This window comes from Oryzias latipes, chromosome 6 (assembly GCF_002234675.1).
Source record: "Oryzias latipes chromosome 6, ASM223467v1".
NCBI lineage: Eukaryota > Metazoa > Chordata > Actinopteri > Beloniformes > Adrianichthyidae > Oryzias > Oryzias latipes.
In genome coordinates, this window is record NC_019864.2 from 12,533,775 (window position 1) to 12,560,966 (window position 27,192).

Here is a 27,192-nt window from a genome sequence, read left to right on the forward strand (position 1 = left end):
TCCCTCATCAGAAAAATAAATTATGTGTCACCTACGAGGCGTCCATTTAACAGATCTGGCAGGGTTTTATTGACGGAAGTGTGCAGCCTGCAGCTGAAGTATTAGCTTACTTAAGTCTGGAATAAAAAGCCCTTGATTGGAATGGCGATTTATATCTGCATTAAGTTGGGTGGACATTCAGGGGTTTGGCCCTGCTCCAGATTCCAAGGAGATCCCATAGGGAGTCATTTACCCGCAGTGGAATTCTAATCGATACTTCTGGAAATGCTTTCTAGGCCAGGTGCAATGTTTGAGAAAAAAATAAATATCAACTCTATTCTGCTGCCAGCCTCTGCCCTTCTCACATTTAATTAAATAGATGTGTTTCCTTCTCACTTTGAGAACTCCTTTTTCCTGCTTGTGGAGCACCTATGATGAGTTTGGGGACTCTTTGTAATGCATGATCAGAGGCGGAGGCTCCTGACTTATTCATGCTGGCTGAAACTTTAATGACCTTTAGAGCTGGATGACCTAATGAGAGAATTAGGTGTAATGGAACATTGGTACAGTAGCACCATGAATAATCAGCTCCAAAATGGGTCATGTGGCCTAATCATAGAGCAGTTTGCAAAGTTGGTGCCAACTTGGCCAGCTCGGCCGCTCTGACCCTCTGTGGAATGTTATCAGGTTCCCCACATTTGTTCAAATATAATATTCCAGGACTTTTAGAGCTTTTCCAGCAAAAAACGAAGAAATTACAATTTTATGCTACAGAGGACAATAAATTACACAGTTTGGACATCACCCCTGTTTGACTTTTACAAGTCTAAAAAAGACCACTTTAGTAACTATAGTTAATACATTCACAAAGAAAACAGTTTTGTTTCCCTTTATTATTAAGTTAGCTGAGATAAAAGCTCCAACTGAAACTATATCACTTTTTTCTCTTAATTATGTTTTATGCACTGAAAATTAATTTCTATTTCTATTCTGTTTTCTAGTCAATTCTTGTGTTTTCTTTAAAAAAAAAACAAAGCGCTCGCTGTTATGCTTTACAACATATAACGGTATGGAGAAAAAAAAATACATTTTGATTATTTCTATGGTGCAACACTATAGTCCGAATAGAGTAAAAAAAAAAAAAAAAACTAATGTTGATTAATCCTGCAAAGGGAATTTTTGCCTAAAAAGAAGACAGCTCTTTTCACAGTTTGTGTTGGAGGAAAGATGTAATTTGCAAGCTTTTTGTTCTGAAGTGTATTTGTGGAATGCATGCTTTTTGGGTTTGTTTGACATACAAAAGATTTCTAAAACTACCCCAACTTTAAAAATAAAACAGACATGGAGACATGATTACTTTTGTAGAGCTTTTCAAATAAACAAATCTGATCTTTCAACATCATCCATTGAAATACATTGAAAACAGTTGGCGGTAGCTCCTCCATCTTAGCATTTGGGGCGTCTAGTTTATGATAACATTTTTGGACAAGTGTCAAACAGCAAATTCACTGCACGTCCAAATTAGTATTTCAGAAACCAAAAAAAAAAAAATCAATTTTTAGCTAAAAAAATCATTTAAAAAAACTGATTCACACGTTGATGAATCCATTCTCCAATGGTAAAACTGATTCAGAATCAGTTTAAACAGTATGCCACAACCCTAAACTAAATAGACATTTAATTTATTTGACCACAAAAAAATTTTCAGATAAGGTCAAATCAATAGAAACAAACGTTATTTTAATTTAGTATTTGGTATTTTAATTTAGTAACTTAAACCAGCTTTGAGGGTTTCTCTTTCAAGTCTGCAAATATTTCTAATTATTTTCCCCCTCAGTTCACCTGTAAGTGCACATTGTTACACCAATTTTTTTCTTTCATGAACATCTTTTTTTGTGACATAGAGTAAAATGATTTAGACCCTGCAATAACTGGCTGACATCTCCCACTCCATAAAACGCTGGACCCACTCAGGACATAAAATTGCAACCTTGACTGGCTCCCCATTGAAATGCAATGTTGGTCTCCTTCCTGTGCACTACAGTGGCTAATGCTGTACTAAGTGTTCACAACTGGGAGCAGTAGCAGTTACTGGGAATGCTAAAGCGTAAAATAAAGTCTTCACTAGCACTTTACTATCTCCCAGGGGAGATTAAGCCCAAGTTTCTATTTTACATTCTACAAAGAATCATCCTTGCAGCACTAAACTAGCAGGTGACTCCTCAGTCTCTATCTCTTTTGTGGCTTGGACTCCCAGTAATTATCATCAGGGCATTACCCTAGATATGATATAAATATTCAGCTTGTCCCATGGAAATTATGAAATGCCAGCTGCATAGTGAGATATACAGTATGTCCCACAAATGGCTGAAATTTGTTTATGTCCATTAATTGTAAGGTTCGTGACATAAAATCCATGGCTTTTGTATCTTAAAATCTATCTTAAACATGTCCTACACTATGCTGCTGCAATCACAAAGTGTGTCAGATGACAGACAAGTTTCTGTTTGACAAGTTTCCTACTTTAACACCAATCCAAAAGTACCAGATGTGCAGTTCCTCAAATCTCCACTGGAGGCTAGTTACACAGGAGAGCAAATTCCTCTTGCCTTCTACGTCAAAAGGTTTAACTTCAAACCAAAAAAACCTATCTATAATAGTTTTTAAAACTTTTGGGTTTTTATTTTATCCATGACAACTGACCGTAAAATCTATTTACCGGTACTGTAAATGCGAACTGGACCAAGTGAGTCACCCACAGAAAATGACTTGCTTCCGGCTCCAACTAAATCAAGTCAATTATTTTTGTTCACGTTTCTACGGCAACCACCTTTGTTGAAAGTCTACACCCCTACCACTTCAAATTGGGCTCAGGAGAATCTGTCCATCAAACGTTTTGAACTTTCAGCGTGTGACTTAAATAAATAATACTTTGATTGGTATACTTGTGTTTTGCACCTTTAAAGTGTCAAATATATTTAATGACTGTACTGACATAACGTGCAGAGGTTGCAGAACAAAAAACGTAACAGCACATCTTTTGTACTGTAACAAATCTCTCGAAGTGCTAAAAAAAAATTTATATTATAATAATAAATAAATAAATAAAACTCCCAGTACCACACATACAAATAAAATGAAGTAACACCTTGTAAAAAAGTATCCATCCATCCATCCATCTTCCTCCGCTTATCCGGGACCGGGTCGCGGGGGCAGCAGTCTAAGCTAAGATGCCCAGACTTCCCTCGCCCCAGCCACTTCCTCCAGCTCCTCTGGGGGAACCCCGAGGCGTTCCCAGGCCAGCCGAGAGACGAGTCTCTCCAGCGTGTCCTGGGTCTTCCCCGGGGCCTCCGCCCAGTGGGACATCCCCGGAACACCTCTCCAGGGAGGCGTCCAGGAGGCATCCGGACTAGATGCCCGAGCCACCTCAACTGGCTCCTTTCGATGTGGAGGAGAAGCGGTTCTACTCCGAGCTCTCCGCGGGTGGCCGAGCTTCTCACCCTATCTCTAAGGGAGCGCCCCGCCACCCTACGGAGGAAGCTCATTTCAGCCGCTTGTATTGGGGACCTCGTTCTTTCAGTCATGACCCATAGCTCATGACCATAGGTGAGTATTGGAACGAAGATCAACCGGTAAATTGAGAGCTTTGCTTTTCGGCTCAGCTCTGTCTTCCCCACAACGGACCGATACAGCGACCGCATAACTACGGACGCAGCTCCGATCCGCCTGTCAATCTCACGCTCCGGTCTTCCCTCACTCGTGAACAAGACCCCCAGATATTTAAACTCCTCCACCTGGGGTAAGGATACTCCACCCACCGAGAGATGGCAAGCTACCTTTCTCCGGTCAAGAACCATGGCCTCAGATTTAGCGGTGCTGACCCTCATCCCAGACGCTTCACACTCGGCTGCAAACCGCCCCAATGCACGCTGGAGGTCCTGGCTCGATGAAGCCAACAGGACAACATCATCTGCAAAAAGCAGAGAGGAAATCCTGTCGTCCCCAAACCAGATCCCCTCCGGCCCCTGGCTGCGCCTAGAAATTCTGTCCATAAAAACTATGAACAGAACCGGTGATAAAAGGTCAGCCCTGCCGGAGTCCAACATGGACCAGGAACAGGTCTGACTTACTGCCGGCTATGCGAACCAAGCTCCTACTCTGGTCATACAGAGACTGGACAGCCCTTAGTAAGGCACCCGGACCCCATAATCCCAGAGCACCCCCCCACAGGATACCACGGGGGACGCGGTCGAATGCCTTCTCCAAATACACAAAACATATATGGACTGGATGAGCGAACTCCCACAATCCCTCCAGCACCCTAGATAGGGTGTAGAGCTGGTCCACTGTTCCACGACCAGGACGGAAACCGCACTGTTGTTCCTGTATCCGAGGTTCGACTATCGTACGTAAAAAAGTACCATGATGAAAAGGAAGAAACTACAACTTTTAATACATTATTTTTATTATTCTTGGAATATGCATTGTAATGTAACATAACATAACATAACATAAGATTTCTTGCTTTCTTGCTTGATTTATTGATTGATTGATTGATTGATTTCAAGCATTGTAGTCAAAGTAATAAATAATTTACACGGATTAATCTAATTTAGAAATTATGAAATGTATAGATTAAAAAAACACAAAACAAAAAAACTTAAATTAAGTGCAGCAATGTGCATCTTGGTCGCACATAAATACGTGTGAATAACATCTAGATGTGAATAACATCAGCAGTTCAGCACAGGCCGCATGACTTTGGGAAATCTCATGCGAATAGTCACTTTCTAAAAAATATACATCGATGAACCAAACTAGCATGCTTCTTGCTTGCACCACTTCACGTTTCCCAGCCTGATTTTTTTCTCTATTGAAATGTGATTACTAAGATATGAAAGGTGATTCCTCTGGATATGATTATTTTGCTGTCATAAATTTTGCAGTTGATGACAAAAGATTACGTCTCCTTTTTTGATTCGTTGCGGACTTATTTGGACCTTGTCTTTTCTTCACTCAGCAAGACGTGCAACATTCAATGGATAGTAATGGTGTAAGTGTATAACGTTGTATGTCATGTGACAGCCAATCCAGTAATATTTATCAGTGGACTTTAGCTTGAAGAACAGTATTCTGAGGTAACATGACCTCGAGGCCTGAGAATCTTTGCAGACAATTAGATGTCATGTGAGCAGATTAAAAATGTTAACGATCCAGTGATAATCAAATTCGTGGTCTTGGTGTTGCTCAGAAGGGATGTTCCTTTATGTTTGCAAGAAATGTGTGTAAATAGAGCCCTTGGTTTCTAGGGCAAAGACAAAGAAGTTAAAAAAAGAGGTTACTAGCAGGAAATCTCTCAAACCAGCACCTCTGTAAAGGTGAGGTCTGTCCATTTTGACACAGATGGCTTCTTCACCCTTCTTTTAGACAATTTGTCAAATCTGTCCAGTTTATGTACTTTATAGTGTACTTTCTTCTGTAAAAAAAACAAAAACAAAGACCGTGCTTCTGCATTACCAGTTTTCAGCATGGAACAAGTTATCATTTGTATCAATACACCACAGACCATACAGCACAAGGTGAAAGAACATCAGTGACAGATATACCAGAAGTTATAAATGCAACTTGCCAAATTCCAGAGCAAACTATTTTTGGAAGAACAATAAACTCCCACCTCAAGACACTAGGGCTGAGTGGATGGATGGAGAAAAATCTCTCTGACAGGGAACTCACGGAAATGGCATAGAAAGTTCTGTCCAAAGGCGTTATTGTTATCATTACATCCGACCAAATTCTCGTAGGGGAATTCATTATAATGACAGAACCTGCTATAAAGATAAACAACCCCCCTAACACTGATGCAGAACAATGGAGGATTAAGGTGTCAGTCACTGTCTGAAGTGCCAAAGCACCTACTACCAACCTCACCTCAGAGGAAAGAGGAGCAATACATCTATGCAGACCATACTGTATCACTATCCTACTAGCAGACAAAAAAAAAAGATGTACACTGGTCTTAAACACATCATATTATAACACAAAGGTCTTTAACCTTTCTTGACACTGACACATACAAAACCCACCAACAAGCAGAAATAGAACTTCTTTATTATGTCAAAAATATAGGAGAATAACCGATGCATCCATTTCCTAAAACTGCCTAATCCTTTTTGGGGTCAGGGTTGGTAAGCCCTATCAAGCCACAGTTGGATGAAGGCAGGGTACACCCTGGAAGGGTCTTTAGTCTATCACAGAAGAGAAGAATAACATTATCAGCTGTATCAGCGGATGTCATCACATGTATTGATGGTCTATGCTATCCTAGTGCATTAAGGAGCGCTCTGATCTGTACATTCGTTAGAACGTAACAACTCCTCCGCTAAAGAACACACAGCACAGAAGAGCTACATCACGTCACGATTCTGAACTTCACCTGGACCTCAAGGACAATAGAGAATCCTTTGAAGACAATAAAGAACAGGAAACAGCATGGTTTGAAAGAGGAGTCAAGGAGGTCATCTATGTCAAAATGGGAAAACCTTGAGACGAGATGCACAAGCCTGGTTTACCATCTCTACCCAGGAGAATCGTGTGTCCTTCACACTCCCCCACCAATTAACAGTAAACAATTACCTCAGAGCCATACCAAGTAACGTCAACCAATTGCATCATTGCATCCATTCATCCATTCATCATTGCATCGTTGCATATGCTCACATAATGTCTAACACCTCTGAATTAGTCAGTACATAAACAACATGAATTACCCATCAGCAGCTAGATCTGAAGAAGCTATTTGGATGGGAAGCATCCCGTGGTCTGTAAAATTTCCCACTCCAGTCATCTGTTGATCGAATTTCAAAGCGTTCCCAGTGGTCTTTTAGTTATAATTATGCTGTTTTTATCCAAAATGCAAAAACCTGTGTTGTTTTTTTCAGGACATAGTTTCTGCAGAGTAGTCTATTAGAAATAAGTCTCTAGGTTTTGAATGGGACTGTTGTGGCAGGGTAAGCCCGCCCCCATCATCCATCTGCTTACGCGTTCTCCCGCTAGCATAAAGCCCCTCACAACATCTCAGAATGAATTCAGTCATTTGAACAAACAAATACTCAGAAATGCAATTTTAGGCTCAATTTTCTTAACATCTGTCCTCCATTATCAGAAAAATTTCACAAGAAGATTCTAAAAACATCAAAAACAGAATTTTCATCAAAGTGGATCTTTGATGATGATCAGTTAGGCTATTTGTTTAATCTTCAGCTCCTCACTGCTTTCCACCTTCTGGACACTTTGTATTTACTATATAAAAAATGCCTGTTCAATGTCAATTCAACATCAGTTTATGTATTGATGATTAACATGTGCACACTGTATCCTCAGCGGAGTGCAGTCTTTATATTTCCAGCTGACATCTTCTGCAGCCAAGGTTAAAACTCTTATTCTTGTTAGCTCTTGAGTATATGACTTAGTGTAAGGCTACATGATGACCTTTGCCCCAGGACTCAGGAGATACTCAGAAACCTCTAAGCTCAGTGTATAAAAGTTTTCTGCTGTATTTACAAGCACTCATTTGAAGATTATGTCACATATAAATAAAAGATTTGAGTAAAACCTGCTCTACAGTATTTGAGCATTGCATTTAGGGCTGCACGATATGAGGAAAACTTGCGATATGCGATATTAGTGATCAATATTGCGATAACGATAAATTTGCGGTAAATAAACAAATAGAAAAATAAACAAAAACATCATTCCCATTTCATTGCAACAGTTTAAAAATTATACTCCAAATGACCCTCATCGACATGGGGGACAAACGTCAGGGTGGCTAACCCTGGTCCTCAAGAGCCTCAACCCTGTCAGTTTTCCAATTCTCCCTAGACTGCTCGATAATGATAACCAAAATCAGGTGTGTTCAGTCAATCAGGATGTGAAATCACTTGAGTCAGCCAATCAACAGCAAGCTGGTTAAGGAGAGCTGGAAAACAGGCAGGGTTGAGGCTCTTCAGGACCAGGGTTAACATAATAGGCCTCCATCTGATTGGTCAACAATGGGAAGGCGTCCATCTGATTGGTCAAAGCATAAAGGGATTTATTTGATTCGTTAAATGCTTCAAGCTGCTAGAAGATTGTTTTAACACATTTTGGGTTTGCGATTTATTGCGATATTCGCCGCCTTTTGCGATATGCATATTGCAGAGCTGGATATTGCGATAACGATAAATTTGCGGTATATTGTGCAGGCCTAATTGCATTAATACTATTTTCTTTTTCAAAATAACAGCAGAAGGATGGAAATCTTTGGTTTGCAAACTGCATATAGTTAAAATATTAACTCCTAATAGTAGTAATAGTAACAAAAAGCATAAGGTTCCCTACCACGGGTATTTTACCAAAAAAATCATGTAATAGTCAAAGTTTGCAGTTTTCATAGTTGTCTGTATCTTTAAGATAGAAAATAGGCTGAGTTCAATAAAACCAATTAAATAACTTTCTATGTTGCACTGATCTTTGCCTCATGTCACTAAAGTATGTGCTTCAATATTCATCAAAAAATCAAGTTCTTGCTTATAATTTATGGATTGTTTGACATAAATGCCAAAATATCCACAGTATCAGCAGGACAATAAACTGTAGAACAAGAAACGAAAATAGAAGACAGCTCAACATTTCCCCTAAAAAATAAAGTTTTTCCATAGTTTTGAAGAAAGCAATGAAAAGAAAGAATACATCGTGACATAACAGTATTTCCTTTTTTCCAGGCCGGCTTATTTATCCTCTTGTCAGAAATTGTGTGATATATTTCTGGTCCCGTCTGTAACTATGTGCAACAGGAGGCAACCGCATACTCCAACATGCTATTTACTTAGCCTCTCGTCCCTGGCATTACCCCGGCTTAGTGCCAGACAAGCAAACAGACACAACGAGGGGGCTTGCACACATACAGCACAAAGGATGATGCAAACAAAGGCAAAGGCTGTTATACAGTGGGATCTAATCCCGCTGCGTTCAACATTCTACACGCGACAATCTCAAGTCTTCATTAAACTTATCCGCCAACTGCAAACACTCAGGGAAGTGACTCCTCCTCTTAACCTGACAGGTATGCTTTGATGCACAAATTTACTTAAAAAGAAAATATGTCATAAAAAAGCTTCCAGTCCGCCCCCAGCTGTTTCCATTTCCCCTCTCATGTATTACCTCCCTTTCTCCAAATTATCCTTGATTAATGTGTGCACCACGCATTGGGCCGTCCTAATTAAATAACTCGGAGTAATTAGGGGCTGATTTCAGCTGGTAATGGTGCCGTAAGATGGCGGAATGGGGTTTGTGCAGCATGACAAAACATCCGTGAAGCCCGTCCAACTCCCTGGGCGGTCACACTCTCGTAGTTTCACACAAACAGCCCACGACTAATCTGACAGTTGCATTAAAATGCAAATAGCCCAGATGTGAGGGATTGGTAACAAGTAAGGATTACAGTTCCCAAGGAGCCTCAACGGTCCAAGCTTTTTGCCCCCATCTCTGATGACATTACCCGGTTAGCAGGTTGATGGGCAGTCACTTGGAATTGGCTGGCATAATACTGGCTGACTTTGCCGGACGTGTGTATGATTAATGACGTTGATTAACCTGTTTTACATCACTCCATAAATGCTTGTCATGGGAAAGAATTTATAACCCTTCATCAGAGGATGTTTGCTGCACTAATGGCTCAGTTTATCGTCTTCCCTCATAAATGTATCTTTGGTTTTAATTAAATCAAGCTCGGGACCAAATGAAAGGTCAGAGAAAATGAAAGCATATTAATGAGAGCGGAGCGCGGACGGCATACAGCATCAGGTCAGGGAGACAGCAGGAGGACAGACACAAACCCCACCCCCATGGCACACACCGCCATGAAAGTGGTGTGAGACAGGAACAATATGTTGCATGTGTGTGTGTGTGTGTGTGTGTGTGGAGGGGAGGAGGGGGTCACATCCAGCCAATAGCAGAGCATTCCCCTGCAGTGCACCATCATGGCTTGATGTCAAAGCAGCCGGACTCAAGCCAAAAAAACAAACCTTTTTTTTTTCTTTGTAAAAAACTCTTGGCAGTACAAATGTACCTCACAGCAGCTGATTCTTTCAGCACAAACGAAAAGAAGCACCAGCAGTCACTCCCACAGAGGGACAGCTGCAGCCACAAAGGAATATTTGTACTTCTCCTTTAGGCTGTGAAAGAATTACAACAGCTTTTTTGCTGCAGGGGGAGAGGACGGCTGGAGAACTGAGGGGAGTTTTGCGAATAGGGTTTGGACTTAGATGAAAAGATTTAAGTTTCACCGCATCATCAGAGCTGGAGATTTCTCCTCCCATCATTCCTTGTGCTCTCCTCCATCCCTTCTATCACCTTGTTTGCCCAAGCTGCTGCATTCCTGCCATTGCAGCTCCGAGCCTGTGTGATTTTTTTAAAAAAGAAATTGCGCACTGCTCCTACATGCCGGTCTCGAACAGGGACGTGAGCGCTAATGGATTTTGGCAGAGTCCTGGTCCTTGGTGGACACTCTGCTTGAGCAGGAAGAAAACGAGCAGGAAAGAGGGATGGAGGAAGTGGGTGGGAGAGCCAGTGCAGGGACAGCTCAACTGCTCTGGAGCTGCTAGATTCACTCACTTGACAACAGCTCCATCTGTCTTTGCAAAAAGAGCCTTACAGCACGATGCTTATATCACACAACCAAACCATTGTATGGACTGCAAAGAACATATGGCACACACAAAAATCCACATTTACTATGCTTCCTCAGATGTCAGAAAACTTCACTTTGAGGCAAATTCCAATTACTGTGGTTTTCGGACTACAAGTCGCACCGAAGTACAGTATAGGTTGCAGCAGCCAACAAAAAAGTATAATATAGGAGAAAGTCACACTTTTAGGAGAAAAAACACTTCCAAACAACTCCGACACTGTTTTGATGCAAGTCAAATTCGATCGTTGATGCCTGTCACCACGTGTGGGAGAAGCTACAGTGAAAAGTTTTCAGCCTCATCAATACATGGACTGTATATCTTATTTACAACGCACAGAAGACACGGATGATGTTGAGGGATCAGGTTTATTCATTTTTAAGAGACTCTACAAAAACATCGCGTCTCCATGTCTGTGTTCATGAGATCCTTCAAAGACTTTCCCAGTACAGTGAGCTTCACCGTCTACTGCAGGAGCTGCATCTGAAGGAATCTGTGATGATTGCTGAGCTGCAATTATCTGTGAGGGAACAGGCTGCAGACAAAACGGCGTCTGACATCGTCGACTGGAGGTGGAGGTTATACACCTTAAACTAACTTTAACCCCAAAGTGTTCAGACTTGCAAATAAATTCGTTTTTTAAATTAAAGTTTAAAATGGGGAAATCGCAGCGGTAACGGTTGGCAGTTAAAATATTTTAACGAATATGGGAGGCCTTCCAGTTCCGGTCAAGGACTTCTGGTTCTGGCAGTTGATGTCTTCGGTATGGTTGTCTTGAATTATCAGAAGAAGGAAAAAATAAAAACACTAATAATAATGTCTCGATGCAAAAGATAAATATTTTAAAGTTCATGAGATCAGACTGAGCGCCGCTTCTTCTTCTTCTGGGTTGCTAAATAATAATTCACACACCTGCAGGACTCTCAAGTGGTTGTAAGTGGGAAAATAACGACTATATGAGCCCCTCCCCTTTTTTTTACCCCCAACCAAACTAATCAAAGACGAAAAATATGGTAATGGAAAAAAAGGCCCAAAGATCTAACTTTCCCTGAGCCAGACACATAGGTAGCCTTTCGCTCAGCTGTCCACTCACTTTCTTGACCAAGAAGAAACAACAAAGAAGATGGATGTCTGCGTCAACCTTCCCAGCCAAGTGACAAATGGGGTGGATACACAAATTCATCCCTTCAGCTACAGAAAAACGGACCATCTTGTCTGTAGCAGTGGGTTAAAGCCTTCAGCACATTATAAGCTGATTGACATTCCTTGTTGCTAAGGAAAGATGTTTTCCTTGGCCTCCTCCTTGACAGTTTGTATCTAAACAGTCACCTGCCATCCTGCCCTTTTTTTTTTCCACTTGCAAAATTTCTGCAAATCGCGCAAACAAGATTGAAAATCATCTGTCTGTGACCCCGTGTCTCTTAGGTTGCCTTCAAGGACATGTTTTCCTTCCTCTGGATGGACACATTGCAAATGCATAACTGAATTCCTGTCAGGAGGCTGAAATGCGACTGACTGTCAGGCTCTAGTGTGCACACAGCGGTCCCCTTACAGGTGGCAACAGACACACATAAAAATAAAAGAAACAGAAAGCAAGACACAGACTAAGACGACAAAAAAAAGGGGGTTTTCTGCCAAGGGGTGTCAAAAATAAACCACATTTATGAGAAAATAAGTAGTGATCCTGAAGGTGATCTTTCAGAATGAACCGCATTCTCCTCGACAGCACCTACCTGTGATTTAAAGCCCGGGCTGATGAATCAGCCTGGTATTGAGTCTCTTATCAGGCGCGACGCTAAAATCAATCACTCCGGCTAAAAGGAAGCGCGCTCTGGCTCTAACAAATGGGGGGGCACAGAATGGGGGTGGGAGGGCAGAGAGAAGGAAAGATTGAATGTCTTACTTCATATTCCCAGCCATCAACAGGAAAAGGTTGTAGATCTGTGAGAAGATGAAGAGGAAGAGGATGGTGCTGAAGAACATGGTCATCCAGGAGCCATGATCCTCGCGGAACATTTTCAGCCGCAGGTATCGACCTAAAGGAAGCACGACAAGGTCACTGCTGTCAGAGTTGGCTCAAACAGCATATTTAAAATGTGCTAGAGGGAGTAACGTGGTCGAAGAATCCGTGACATCTTCTGAGAAAGTATCTCTTCTAAGGGCAAACAATTCCTCACCACATGACATATTCATACACACATCTTTTAATCTCCTCGATTAACCTTTTTCTCCCGATGCAAGTTCGGCCTGATGTCGGAAATGATTCAAACATTTAAAATTTGGAGTTAAGCCTTAAAATCCTAGTAGAGAAGATCTCTCTGCAAAGCACAAGATTGATTCAGATAAGCAGCCTTGCGCACTGAATACACAATTGAACCCATTTGTACTCTGGTGGCACTTCCTGGCAGATCTCATGAAGACAAGATGGTTTATTATATCCCAGGTGGCTTGTTGCCATGGTCTCAAGTAGCTTTGGTGGCACACAGAAAAATAAATTCATGTACCCTTAAATCAAATGGACTCATTTCTTGCGTGGTGAAAATGTAATTACTCAGAGTTCTGGGAAATAGGTACGTGGGATACAATTAGGCACCCACAATGCAATTTTACACCAACTGACATGCCCTGCTGCTCATACAATTGCGACGACTTACTTTGATCAATTTGCATATTTGTTAATCAGACCTGAGTCAGAGAGATTTGGGAATTAAAGTTTATATACATAAAATAAGATGAGAAAAGTATTTTTTTTGTGTCACAATGTTGAAAATGTAGGTTTTAAATAAAGATTCAGAGCAGAATGAGCTCTGGGGCTCCCAATGAGGCCATCAGCAGACCAAAGGGTGCTTCATAAAAATTACAACATATTTTCTGTAAATTATTAATCACTCTGCTGCTCTTTTCTCGCCAACATCTTAACATTAAAATGTTTGACATGGGCAAAAAAAAAAAACAACCAGCTACCTTAAAAGTGAGATTTAGACGGGTTTAAAAGGGGCTGAATTGAAAACAAAACATCATCATCTTACATGCATGCTATTTTTTTTTTTTTTTTTTTTTACCCATGTCTAAGTAGATTGAAATACCTAATTGTATACATTTGTTGACATTATTGCTTTATATGCTTAACAGGGTTTTATGTCCAGTCAGAACACACATAGTAGAACACTAATGAAAACCAAACAATGGATGTAAAATCTGCAATGCTCTATGTGGGCATGTGTCAGAAAAATCAAGAACTTTCCATTTTAATCTATTTTTAAAGACCCACTGTGATGCAAATCACATTTTGTTCTTTTTAACATGTTTCTTGGGGAATGTTTATATAGAAAAAACTAAGCTTAAAATTGAATTTCTGAGTATGTCTTTATTCAAATCATTGTAAATCAGGAGCAGATGAAAAATGTGGTTAGAAAAAGATTGTGGTTGAGACGTAGAAAATACAAATGGCCGGTCACAATCTCCATTCTGATGCATCCACTTGTAGACGACTAAATCCATGTAAATAGCTCCAATATTGTTCACCATTTTTGTTGCACCGTTAATGTTAGGCTGGGGGTGTGAGGGGCTGTATAGTGGGAGAGTGTGTAAACTGATGGGTGAAGGGAAGTGGGGGCGGGCTTGCTCTTCACCAGCAGTGCCTCTCACAGTTCAGAGACACATTTCTAATGAACTACTGGTGCTCTGCAGAAACTATGTCCTAGAAAACGACACAGTTTTTTTTAAATTTGATCTAAAAATGGCATAATCGAAAGACCCCTGGAGTGCTTTTATAATAGATCAAAAGATGATTGGAGTGCAATTTAACTCTCATAAATAGCTTTATATATTATATTAAATTTTAGTAGTGAGGTGCCAGAAATGTAAAGAAGATGTTTTTTTTTTTAAATATCTAAAGTGGCATTTTTAGGAAATGATTTTCAGGAAGGACAACATGAGAGAGGCCCTCTAAACCAAAACAGCTTCCACAGCATTCTGTGGCGCTATGCAGGATCCACTATATGTGCCTTGTTGTTCAGGGATTTATCCTGGAGCAAGCTAATGACCCCACAAATAACTCCAAGGAATTCAAGCACTACCTTGATAAAAAAAAGAAAAAAAAGAGCAAGACTGAAACCTTGAAAACATAAAGTGGGCAGAATAAAGCGATAGTTCACAGAACAGTGCAGCGGTGTGAACACAAAGAAAAGCAGACTGAGCACTTTTGTGATTTCACTAAAAGTTTCAGAAAAAAACGTTCTAAATTTGTATTACTCAGAGAAGTAAAAAGAAGAACAAAATGGTAAATTTGGTCAGAACAACTTTTACAGATTACCTTGTTTTCTGCAGTATAAGGCACATGTAAAAGCCTTCATTAAAAAATATAAACAAATCACAGAGCGCCCTATATAGATTAATTCTAGTTGTTTTTCCTGATGTTGAAGTGATTTTAACAGGTACTACATGGCCTCCTGTCTGTTTCTGCAAACAAAACCGGATGTTATTGTAAATATGCTAAAAGTGTTTCCATTGCACTTTTGCAAAAATGTCAATTTCGTCAATTTTCAAAATTGTCGTGTTTTCTATTAGGCAAAGTTATTATCACAGATCCAATTTGCGCAATGTCATAGACAATACTACTGCCTCTTTCGTCTCACTTAATGCGCCTTATAGCTCAGTGTGCCTTATAAATGACATAAATTTGAAAATAGCCCATTCATTGACGGTACGCCTTATTACCTGGTGCGCCCGATGGTGTAAAAATAATATTTTTTCTTATTATGCCAAAATAAGAGTAATCTTATTTTATAAGACTAAATGTAAAATGTCTTTAAACAGAGTAACTCCATTTTATGAACAGTTTGGGTTATTTTTTTATGAGAAAAATATAACTAATATGTCTATAGTTTTGTACAGTAAAATGATGTCTTGAGCTAAGAGAAGAAACAGCTAAACCAGTCTCCTCAGAGAGTTAGAACTGGAGTGGATCACTTGTGACCTAAAGTGTTACTGTTGGATTATATTTGGGAAGGTTTCTATTGCAGCCAGAGGGGGTGCTCTCACTGATTAAAGTAGATTCTATTTTACGGGACCTCCACAGACCCCAAGTCTCCAGATTTAATCTCCACAAGATGAATGGGGGTCTTGTTTTAGTCAAATATACACTTTAAGGATTGATCAAACATTTGCAGCCATACATTTTTTTTTATATAGCATCATATAAAGTATCCGATTACTATATCATTCACAAGAATGAAAAGTCATTACTGTTTGTGTAAAGGGAAGAAAATTGTTGCCAAAAAAACAACTGGTGTCCCGTTAACATTAGGCAGCGACTATACAAAAAATTGTTTAGTTTTTCCCAGTGTAGTACATTTCAAAATCCTCTATGAAATACCTAGAATACCTCTGCTTCAACCTGAATCAGTTTTTAGCTGACTGCTCACACAAAAACCCCCTCGCACCACTTCATTTGTGACGGCTGTGGTCCGGCGCCAGAGGCGTCCATCTACCCAGGGGCAACTCTTTTGCCTTCCCGTTCAGTCAGCATCCCTTTCATTCCATGCTCTTCAGACCACTCGCTGTGTTTTTGTCCACGTTCACGCTGACAAACACAGCCGGACAGGCAGCGAAGCACAATGCTCTATTTTTTCCCCGACCACCGCCGGCCTGGCTCACTCTTCAATAGTTTCCCGTGCTGGTCGGCCTCTCCTCGCTGGCATTTAGCTTTGTTTTCTTTCTTTTTTTTACCAGGCACAAACACAAGAGACCTAAAAATAAAATGCAGAGATTCCTTAAAAGAAAGAGTCGGAGAACACTAACAATGATTTTTACTCCTGCTGGAAGTTCAAATGCTTTTCTCAGAAAATTAACCTGCGATTAAATTAAAAAGTCGTGGTTGTTCACCTACTTAATACTAAAGTCAATATTTCATTTATAACAAAAATGAACGCCGCGTGTGGGTGTGCTGCTTGACCTGGTTTACCTGCGTAAAAAAGGTTTTTAATTCAAATCCCGGCTGAGTTCTCCCGGTGGAGCCTGGATGTGTTTTCTGCAGGTATTTATATGTGAAAAAATATTTTGTCTTGGCACCAAAAGAAACCACAACAGAGGAAAAGGTGACAATATTTGAATACTTTTGAGCCTTTTTATAATCAGCTTTTAACACCATCAACACCAGTCCTCCAGGTCAACCTGCTAATGTGCTAATGTTATGGATGAAGGACTTCTGTAAAGACCCTCCACAGCAGGTATTTTCAATGCTTTCAGATCCACAACAGTGGCTCCCTCACAGTTCTGTACCCCATTCTGTTTTCTGTGTGCACAAATGACATTACCTGCAGGAACAAGAGAATGACACGTGTAATTTATGCAGATGAAAGTGTCCTGGTTGCACATCTGAAAGACAACAGGCCCTGATAGAGCACCAGCGGGAGGTTCACACCCCGGCACAAACCTTTATTGAGACCTCCCTAAAGCTCAACATCACAAGCTAGCAGGTAAAAAAGGTACAGAAGTTCAAATGCGTCATGAGTACGTCGGACTAAATGAAGATCCTGATGCTACATTCCCACCGGCACTCGGTAACCCGTGTTCAAGCAACCACGTTCAATGAAAAGTCTATGTAAACAATTGTATACGCGCTTTTGGGGCTTCCATGTTCAGAACTCTGGTGTTCACTAGGCAGGTTTTTAAGTCTGTTTCTGGGCTCTCTGTAAAAAACTCACAGCCATTAAACACACATTTGAAGTTAAACCCGTTGAACTTTGGCCAATCAGGAATGCATTAAGTCCTTTAATCGACAGAAGTGCCCACCGTTCGTAAATGATCTGATCGTGGAGGACAGACTAATTATTGTGGTTTGTGGTCGGCATTAATTATATGAAACTAAGCCCTTCATATGTCCGAACAGAGCTGTAAACAAGCTAGATTTGTACCACCTCCACATCTCACACCAAGCCTCTTCCAACTGTAGGTACATGCACTAGAATCAGATAGCGATAGTTCAAACAGTCAACACCATATGCTAAAAGGGCATTCCTGAACATGCAACACATCCCCGGTTTGAAGACGGCATTAGAAAAAAGTAAGAACGTCTATATCTTCAATGAAAACTGAAGATTTTTGACATTTTAACTCTACAGATCACTCATCGAATCCACTGACTGATAACATCTCCTCCTGGTAGGACTTTCTTACCTACAAGCACAAAGAAAAACTCACCAGAATAGTAAAACATGTCAGTGAAAAAGACTCAACCAATATTATTTCTCTGTCTGAACAATATAAAGAAAGCCATCTGCCCCTGCATCACTGCTTTAGGCAGGTGATGCACAAGCCCTCTGGCCCGGAAAGATTTGTCACAAGAAATATTTTATTGCATCTGCAATAATCACTTTAAATACTTCACAACACATCAGCTATGTGCTTTTTGCTTTTCTGTTGCTATCAAGCTTTTCAATGATTTATGTTTTTATACATTTGGTATATTTTAAATAATTTCATAAATGCCTGAGTTAACAGTCTTTTATTTTGTTGAACCATTTTAAAAGAAAAAATGTCTGTTTTTATTAAGACAATAAAGTTTTGAATTTTAAATTGAATCGCTTCAGGGGAAAAAGATAAGACGCAGGTTTTACTCAGTGCTACATCAGAACTCATCACAAAGGCAAACTGTAAAGGCTCAGATAGATGTAATGTTTGTTGCAGCAGATCTGACTTTTAAAGCAGTGTGACATCAGACATGGTCAAACTGCCACAGCCAATGAGGACTGGATTTAGTGAGGAGTGACTTAGGACTATTTATCCTGTCCGTTTGAGTCACTGGACCCCGCTACTGTAAAAGATCTGGTGAGGAGGAGACTTGTGAGCATGTCTGCAGCAAGGCCAGGGAACAACAGCAACAACACAAGTAGACAAGAAGACTGTCACCTAGACACAGAATATGTTGTGTTGCACAGATTATGCTAGAACCAAACGAATTTATCCAAAAGTGGTTTTATGTTTTCAACATATTTTAAAGGCTGACACTGTTTTTTTTAAGGTAGACTTTCTCTCACAGTGGAATTATGTCTCCATCTGCTGGTGATATTGGGAAATTACATCACACAACTCTATAATGTTTTTGCTGGTTTTTAAAAATAAATCGTCACCGTTGTTTCCCCTATTGATTGTTTTGATAAAACTAACAAGATACACAATATATAAAATCTACAAATCTTCATGCTGTTACTCGAATATGTAGCCTCTTGCTCACATTCTATAGCTATCAGTTTTGAAAATAGGTGAGCTTCAAAGGGTCATACTACAGCTTTTTATGAAAAGAGGGAAAAGAAAGAATCATTTGACCGCATCTGACCAACCGTCCCACCCACGACTCAAATTTCTAATGGACTCCTGCCGCTCTGCAGGAACTATGTCCTAGAAAATGACACAGATTTTGCCTCAAAACAGCATAACCATAAAATGAAATTTAAAAAAAACATCAGAAATAATTCGAAAGTACATCAAAAGATGATCGGAGTGCGACTTTAAATTAGTTTATGAAGGTACCTATTTAAGGCTTGATTTATAAGTAACAGAAACATCAATTCCATGTATTTGAGACTACGTCTTAGTCCATCTTTTTAGTGATGGATTGTTCTCGGGGAAGAGGTGGAATTGGGATTCAGCTTCACCTTTCCCAAGGAAGCATTATCTGTCACCGTCTGGACTCTCGAGAGGCAGACGGATGGTCTGCTTCCCTCAGTTCAAGTTGTGTTAAGCAATTAAGGTGTTTAAAATAATGCATGTCTAGTCTGTAGTCTCCTTCTCTGTTAGGAGAGATTCAGGGAAATGCTTAAGTTATAAATCACCTGATTTACGGCCGCAAACCACTTAAGTCGAGGAGCCATTTCAAAGACAAAACAATAAAAAAAAGCTACCTTTTATTGGATGTGTGCATTAGCAACCGTTGATCAGCAATTATCTGCACTGTAATTGTCCCTAATCATCCACGTAGTGCAGAAGACAAACACACACATGAAACCTCCCAGCGGCAGCAGCTGCAGGCAGATGCAAACAGCTGTGGAAGCCCGAAGATGCTCCAAGAGATGAGCAGTCACTGTTTAAAAAGATAGTAGACAGCCTGGCTCTTCAGTGCACTCAACTTCATTCTGTCAAAAGCAAAACATCCTTTTATTTTGAAAAGTTTTTCCATTTACTATTTAGTTGTTATAAAAAAAGTTTGCACAAAAATTATATAAAGCACATCTGCATGATTACTTTTCAAGTAAATAAAACTTTAAAAAAAAAGAAAAAGCTGCTCCAGATACTGTAAATAGCCCTTAGCTAAGGGGAAGGCATGCAGATTAAGATCTATTCTACAAGATAAATGTTTTCCTCTAATTAAGTAAAATCTGCGGCTAACATGATGAAGGCAACACTTAAGCAGTCGGTCTTGTTTAAGTGGTTCCAGCACACAGTTGAGACCCCCCCCCCCCCCCTCCTGTAACATTGGTGACAGTGAAGACAGCTACAGTAAATAGAAAAGGCACTTAGAGGGTGTGGGTGAAAATACACCCGGAGGGCAGTGCTTGACAAGAAAGTCAATGAAACGGACAACAGCTTGCACTTAACTGAGAGTCATTAAAACCTTAGGAAAAAAATAAAAAACACACATTTACTGCACATACACCCCCTTTGGTAGGAAAAAGATCAGATGGTGAGCTGTAGAAACTTTCTAACACAACACAGACATCATAGCAGCATTTTGATTGACCTACAACATCGACATCGGATCAATACAGCTTGAAGCAGCGCATGAAAAGACTCACCGAACATGACATTAGATCACAGCTGCCCGGTCTGCACGGTCACAGCAGCACAGCAGTGATTGCTGTGACCTTTTTTGGTCTACACTGGTGGGGGGCACACAGGTATCAAAGGAGCAACAAAAGGTGGGGAATGGAGAAAGGGGCAAGCACCAGCAAACCCAGCGCAGACACTTTTATTTAGAAAATGTAGCTTGGAATTTGTTTATTTTTTAGAAACATTAAAGTCATCTTTTGATCTTTCTTTTAAATTATGATCATGAAATTTTTATCCACAATCAAAAGTCTATGTTGTTTTCTAGGACATAGTTCCTGCAGTGTGGCAGTAGTCTGGAGCAACCCCGCCCCCCGTTCCCCTCCATGTTCCTGAGAGCTCAGAGCAGGGGGCTTGAGGCCCACCCAGCGTATTTTCTGTGTATATATCTAATACGTTCTTTTTCAAACTGCTTTTTTTTCATCTTCTCTGAAATCACAACAATTGAATAAACGGATGAAAAGAATAATATTTTTCTTGATATATGTCCTCTATCATCAGAAAATTACAAGACAACCTGACTGCAGACAACAAGTTCACATCCCGTCCCCCCTCCCCATTTCTGACTAAAAATACACTTTTTTTTTTTTGAGTCGAAAAACACTAATTTAACTTGACTTCTCTGTCAAAACCTACAATGCTCTTTGAGTCTGTAAGCGACTTTGCTCCGGTAAACAACACTGAATTTTCACCAATATGCAACAAGTTACTAACATAGTGTTGCAAATCAGTACGAAATCGCTTCTCTTCGCGACAGAATAAGCTGAGTCACGTTGATTGTGTTAGGGATGGAAAAGTTACGGAATGTAAACACTGGAGCTAAAGCTCCGGTGTAAAAGGGTTAACAGTTTTACAAATCTGAGCCCTTTTGTTAATATCCTATTGGAAATACATTTTTTCTCCATTTTAAGCTCACCTCCATTTAAACCTTCTATACACATTTAAAAGTTTCAATACAATTAAAATTTCAGCATCCGGCTAATGATGTCTGGGTGCCATCTCGTCTGAAGCCAGGTCCCCCTTGAAAAATACCACAAGAAGATGTTAAAAACAAAGAACATTTTCATGGGAAATGTGTCTTTAAATGCATAAAGTTTCATCTTTGGCCTGCCACTGAAAGGTCATGGCAAACGTGACGCAACTGTCAAGTGCATATTTCTAGTGCTTTATGGGGGGGCCTGCCTTAAATCCATCACTGTCCAGATTTCAAACCAAAAATACCACCATCCTGTGGCCATGTCTCAGCTCAAATACAAATACAAGCAGGGCTGCCGGGTGAGAGTGTCTTCTAATCTTCTATTTCTAGAAAATATGACTGTGTCCCGAGAGCAGGTTGGCTCTGTAAGTAAGCGCACAGATAATAAATCAGGGGTTGAAAGTGACAACGGAAGTCCCTCCACAGGGACGTGACTGCATGAAGAGCAGAGATTGCACTCCTCTGCCAAAGTAGTACTTCCAGTAAGTGGCCCGGCAGATCATGTCATGTTGTTATTTATGGCCTAGATGTAGACCACAACGAGCCATATATTGGTGGTAAAAATGTTGTTTTTTTTGGCTTTTTTTCTCGTTTTGCCAGCACTTGGCTTCGTCTTCATGTTTCATCAACACATCTACTTCAAGTCGTAAGCATATTTTGGGCCGCCGTGGTGGAGCGGTAGGGCGGTCAACCCCTGATCAGAAGATTGCAGGTGTGATTCCCGCCAAGTGTCCTTAGGCAAGACACTGAACCGTGGAAGGTTGGCACCAGTGTTTGACAGCGGAACCGCCATCAGGGTGTGAATGGGACTATGACTGTAAAGCGCTTTGGGTCTTCAAGGAATGTAGAAAATCGTAAAAAAGTATACGCCATTTACCATATTTCTTTTTATCTTTGCTGCAATCTAAAAGGTAGATATTGTACAGTATTTAATCAAAGTCAGATCATTTTGGCCTCCATTTAAATCATTCACCAATGTTTTGTCTGGATGGGTTATTCAGTACAGCTCTTCGTATCTCTGACAACCTAAATCCAAAATGCTACAAAAATGAAATTTTGACGCTCCATGGTGGTCATGGGGTTGCTGGAGCCTATCCGCTGTTTGGCGAAGGCAGGGGTACACCCTTGAAAGGATAGCCACTTCATCACAAGGGGAACTTCACATCCGAACAGTAAAAAAAAAAACTGTCCAATAATACAGTCTGGAAATGCCTGCCTCCATTGGGATGATGTCTTCAACAGTTCAGCATTCTTGTCTCTCACTGCTAAGTACAGTACTAAGTAAATCTACTCTCAGCTAAAACACATTCACACAAAGAAGTAAAAACACAGTAGGGCAGACACACACACACACATACGCACACACAAAACAAAAGCTTTCACTTACGCCACCCACCACTGCACTCCCACAAACTGCACCTTCCAATCACATCTTGCACTAATCCCAAAGGGCACTTCTCTCTACAGACGTCAGCCGTTCCAAAATGATAAACGCATGACGGAGCCCAGATGGCACCCTATGGGCTCTAATCATCAAACCCACAACAAGAGGGATGAGATGGCTCTCAGTCACAAAGCCCTCCAGAACACGCTGTGATCTTCAGAGAACCGATGAGCGTAGCAAGGTCTCCACGCTAATGCCGCCTTGTCTTACGCTGATAATAATGTAAGTAGGAAAGAGCCGCCTGGCTGAAATAAAGTACCTGTAATCCAAGTAAAACAGGATTTGATCCAGGTAGAGCATTTAATTCTAAATTACTATTCTAACATTAGCAGAGACTCTGAAAGGATTAGGTGAGTGTATTACAATAATCTTGGGTCAAGAGTAGCATACGGTAAAGCACAGAAAATCAGTTTCCCTTTTTTGTATTACAGACGTGAGAAAATGCTTGACTGATCCAGGAAAAGAAAAACTGTTGAACATGTTTGTTGAGAAAGATGAATGATTCAGAAAAAAGACATGTGTCTCGTAGAAGCAATGTGGGGTCAAGTGTCTTGCCGAATGGCACATCAACAGTAAAGACCATGCAACATCAAGCAATCGGCCTCTCCACCCTGTGAACCGCAGCCACCAAATCAACTGAACATTGGACTGATGGTTCACAGCATGCTCAACAATGACGTTCGTATCACTTGGCTCATTCCACAATGGTTGCATGCTGTGCAAACAAATAGTAGGAGTTTGCTCAGCTGCCTCTGTTTAGTCTGTGCTAAATGCCAAAGACAAAAGTGGAAAAAACAAGACCATTTTGGACCTAGAGAAGAAAGCAGTTATAAGTACAAACCACCATCGTCCTTTAACACAGGCTCTTGTGACACATTTCTATTCCTTTCTTTTTCTAAAATGAGCTTGTTATGATTTGGTTTATGTTTTATTCATATTAGGATATTTTAGACAGGGATAAGCCTAGCAGGTGGAAGTGGGCAGTAAAAAGTAAAAATTTAGTCAAATATTAACCAATGAAATTCAAGTGAGTCTGTTGTACTGCTTAATACATGTAACACCAGAACTGTTTTTAATTATTAAGATACTTCATAAGTGTTTTTTTAATGGAAAGTATGGTTGTTGGTGGTTTGGAGAAAGCTCACATGACTATGTATGCAGATGATACAACTATATCAATCTCCTATTTTAGCTTCTTATCCTCCAAGAGGAGCTAATATCTTTTTCTAAATGGAAAGGAGAGAACAAGTTAAAGCTTAATATTTTGAAAACTATGTTATTGGGCTCAAAACACTATCAGAGGAGACCAAAAGTTGCATATCCTGCTAAAGAATTGAACAGGTTAAGGAGGTTAATATTAAAATAAGAAAAGGAGGTATAAAATTATGTCAAACAGTGTCATGGACCACACATATAATTAACACTGTTAATAAAAATGAGTAGGAACATTTCAATAATTAGACAAAATCCTAATTATATGTCAACAGAAACAAGAAGATTGGTTCTACAGTCTTTAGCCTTGTGTTTTTTGGACCAGTTGCTTGGTCAATTGCAGCCAAAAAAAGACATCAACAAATTTCAGATGGTGTAGAATTGGGCTGAAAGACTGCCTCTATGTTTTCATTTTAGGACTATTATCAACTGGATGCAACATACTCTATCATGTATAAAAGTTAATGCGTATATTCTGGTTGTCTATACATAAAATCTGGACATTAAGGTACGTTCACACAACGCAAGTTCAAGCGGCCAAATCCACTGAAACGTCTATGTCAATGTCTAAACCGCTTCAGGCTCATACGTACAAAACGCACAGCCATTGAACACGCATTGAAAGTGAAATCAGGTCACACTTTGACCCAGGGACTTGGATTTAGTAGTGACGTACGGTATGGATGCTGTCCCTTTTAATTGACTGAAGTGCCAACTGATAAAAACTGATCATGAGGGAGAAATTAATCATTTTGTACCTGGCTGGAATTATATGACAACAAGTATTTCATATCGGAATAGAGCTGTGAAAGAAAAAGCTTGGAGAGATATTTGTGAGAATTGCACCGCTTCGACATTTCGCACCAAGCCTCTTAAAACTGTAGGTGGTGGGCATGTACTGTATGGTCCTGACTGTATCTGGTATCTAGTATCTGGTAGCGGTGTGAACATTGGGGCGTAAATACGCATCCAAGAACCTGCATCACATGCCTTTGGTGAAGGTAGCTTTACACAGATCCTTCAGCTTGCTTTACAGTTGCTGTTACTTAAGTTAAAAGAAAGATAAAGTTAAGTTAAAGTTATTAAGTTATATGAAAAGAAAAAAGATGGACCGAGTAATAGAAATTATATTTTTAGAAAGTGCTCAAGAAGCATTTTGATTAAAGAAATGAAACATCTTTCATCATTTACTGTCCAACTTTGTGAGAAATTCCTTACACATACCTGCATGATCATAAAGGGGTTACAGATGTGCTCCTAGTTCCATAGTGCAGCTTAAATCACCTGTCATTGTTTGGTATTGTATAACAGTTAGAAAGTTCAGCTCTCCAACCCTCAGCACCAGAACTCCCATAATTTGTAACCAGTAGTATTTCAAATCCAGCAATACACTCAGCACTTGCAAACATATCCATAGTTGGATCTAAAACACACACACACACACACACACACAAAGATGCAAAACAAAAATCCACTGAAGTATGTAAGTTATTTATACCTATGTTTATTTCATAAAAAGTAAAACTGGCGCAAAATAAAGCCCATAAATACAATTTCAAACGTTTACTAACTTATACATATACATATATATATATATATATATATATATATATATATATATATATATATATATATATATATATATATACATATATATCTTTTTTTTTCTTGTTATTAATCACATATTGGGAAGTTGATCACTTTTTGCTAGGATATTTTATATGGATATTTGGAGCTGCACCCTCTGATCAACAAATGTCTTCTGAATTAGTTCAAAACTATGAAACTCACAACAACTGTGCTCGCTTGAATCTTATTATTAAATATATAGGATTAAGATTAAGATATTAGATTACAAATCTAAAGAACAGGAATATACACATATATAAAAGTATTTTAAAACACTTTTGTAGGATTCCTAACTTAGTGACAGCACAAGATTTTCAGCAAGGAAATAAAAAAATAATAATTTAATAAGTAGACAACTTGTTTAATTCTGAAACCCCAGTGTAAAGTATGTGTTAGATGTTTCTGCACATGAGGGTCTATATGTACACTACTGAGTAAAAAACACAAGACTTGTTAACAATAATTTATAGGGGACTCCTTTGTTATGACGGCAGGCATTATTATTTTTATTATTATTAATTTTAACATGTCTTCTTTGTATCACAATTAATAAACATCAAAGCGTGATCCCAAAGATTTAACCTGATATCGACTGGAGGAGTTTTTACCACATCAGATTGAAGGAAGCACTCTATTCAAGAAAAAAGTACAAGAAAATATTTTAAAAAACTATAATATGGGGACAAATCACATTGTGTAGCACCATGGCATTCAAACTAAAATTATGGGATAGAGAATCGCAAACTCTCCATAAAAAAACAAGGTCAACCAGTTCTATTTTATCCTAATAACTAGGGCGGGGAACGCTTGCATAAACTATACATGCACACATTCCTACCAGCAGACTGAAATTAATAGAAGAATCTAGGTTTGGAATGTTTTTGTTCAAACTGTAAATATAAACTTTTATAAAGCATTTTGTTCTACTAAAAAAAAGTGTATAAACAAAAAGGCAGTCAGCTACAAAATAAAACATATTCTTACACTGCTTCCTCCCTAGTTTGGCAGCAACTTTTGCAGGTGTTTTTAATTTTTGGTCATTTAAAAGGTTTTAATATTAGATCTTTCTAATTAAACTCACAATGTTACAACTGTGTTTAGTGGTTTTTCCATTGAGTTTGGGTGATTTTTACTCTGCTGAGGTAATTTCAGCAGTGAATGAATCACAAGGAAGGGCTCTGAATTTCCATCACAACATAGATACTGTCTATCTTCTATGTCCAATACCACCCCAACACAACTTCTTGGGTTTATTCATCCAGGTTAAAATGACTGATTATACAGGTTTTCATTATGTATTTATGCAGGGGTTCCTTTATTTTTTAGCTATTTGCTTTGACTTGTTTTCTGCTTATATATTTTGTTTTCATTGATCATTCACACTTCTCATATTCTAGTAT

At 39.5% G+C, this 27,192-nt stretch overlaps 1 protein-coding gene across 1 annotated transcript in view; it reads right to left on the minus strand.

Annotated features, from left to right (window-relative positions):
- Positions 1–27,192, minus strand: part of tmem117 (transmembrane protein 117) — a 51,003-nt gene that overhangs the window by 18,111 nt on the left and 5,700 nt on the right. Inside the window, exon 3 of the mRNA XM_004069903.4 lies at positions 12,610–12,742. Within this exon, the coding sequence (XP_004069951.1) occupies positions 12,610–12,742 (133 nt within the window). The remainder of the gene's footprint in view (positions 1–12,609; positions 12,743–27,192) is intronic.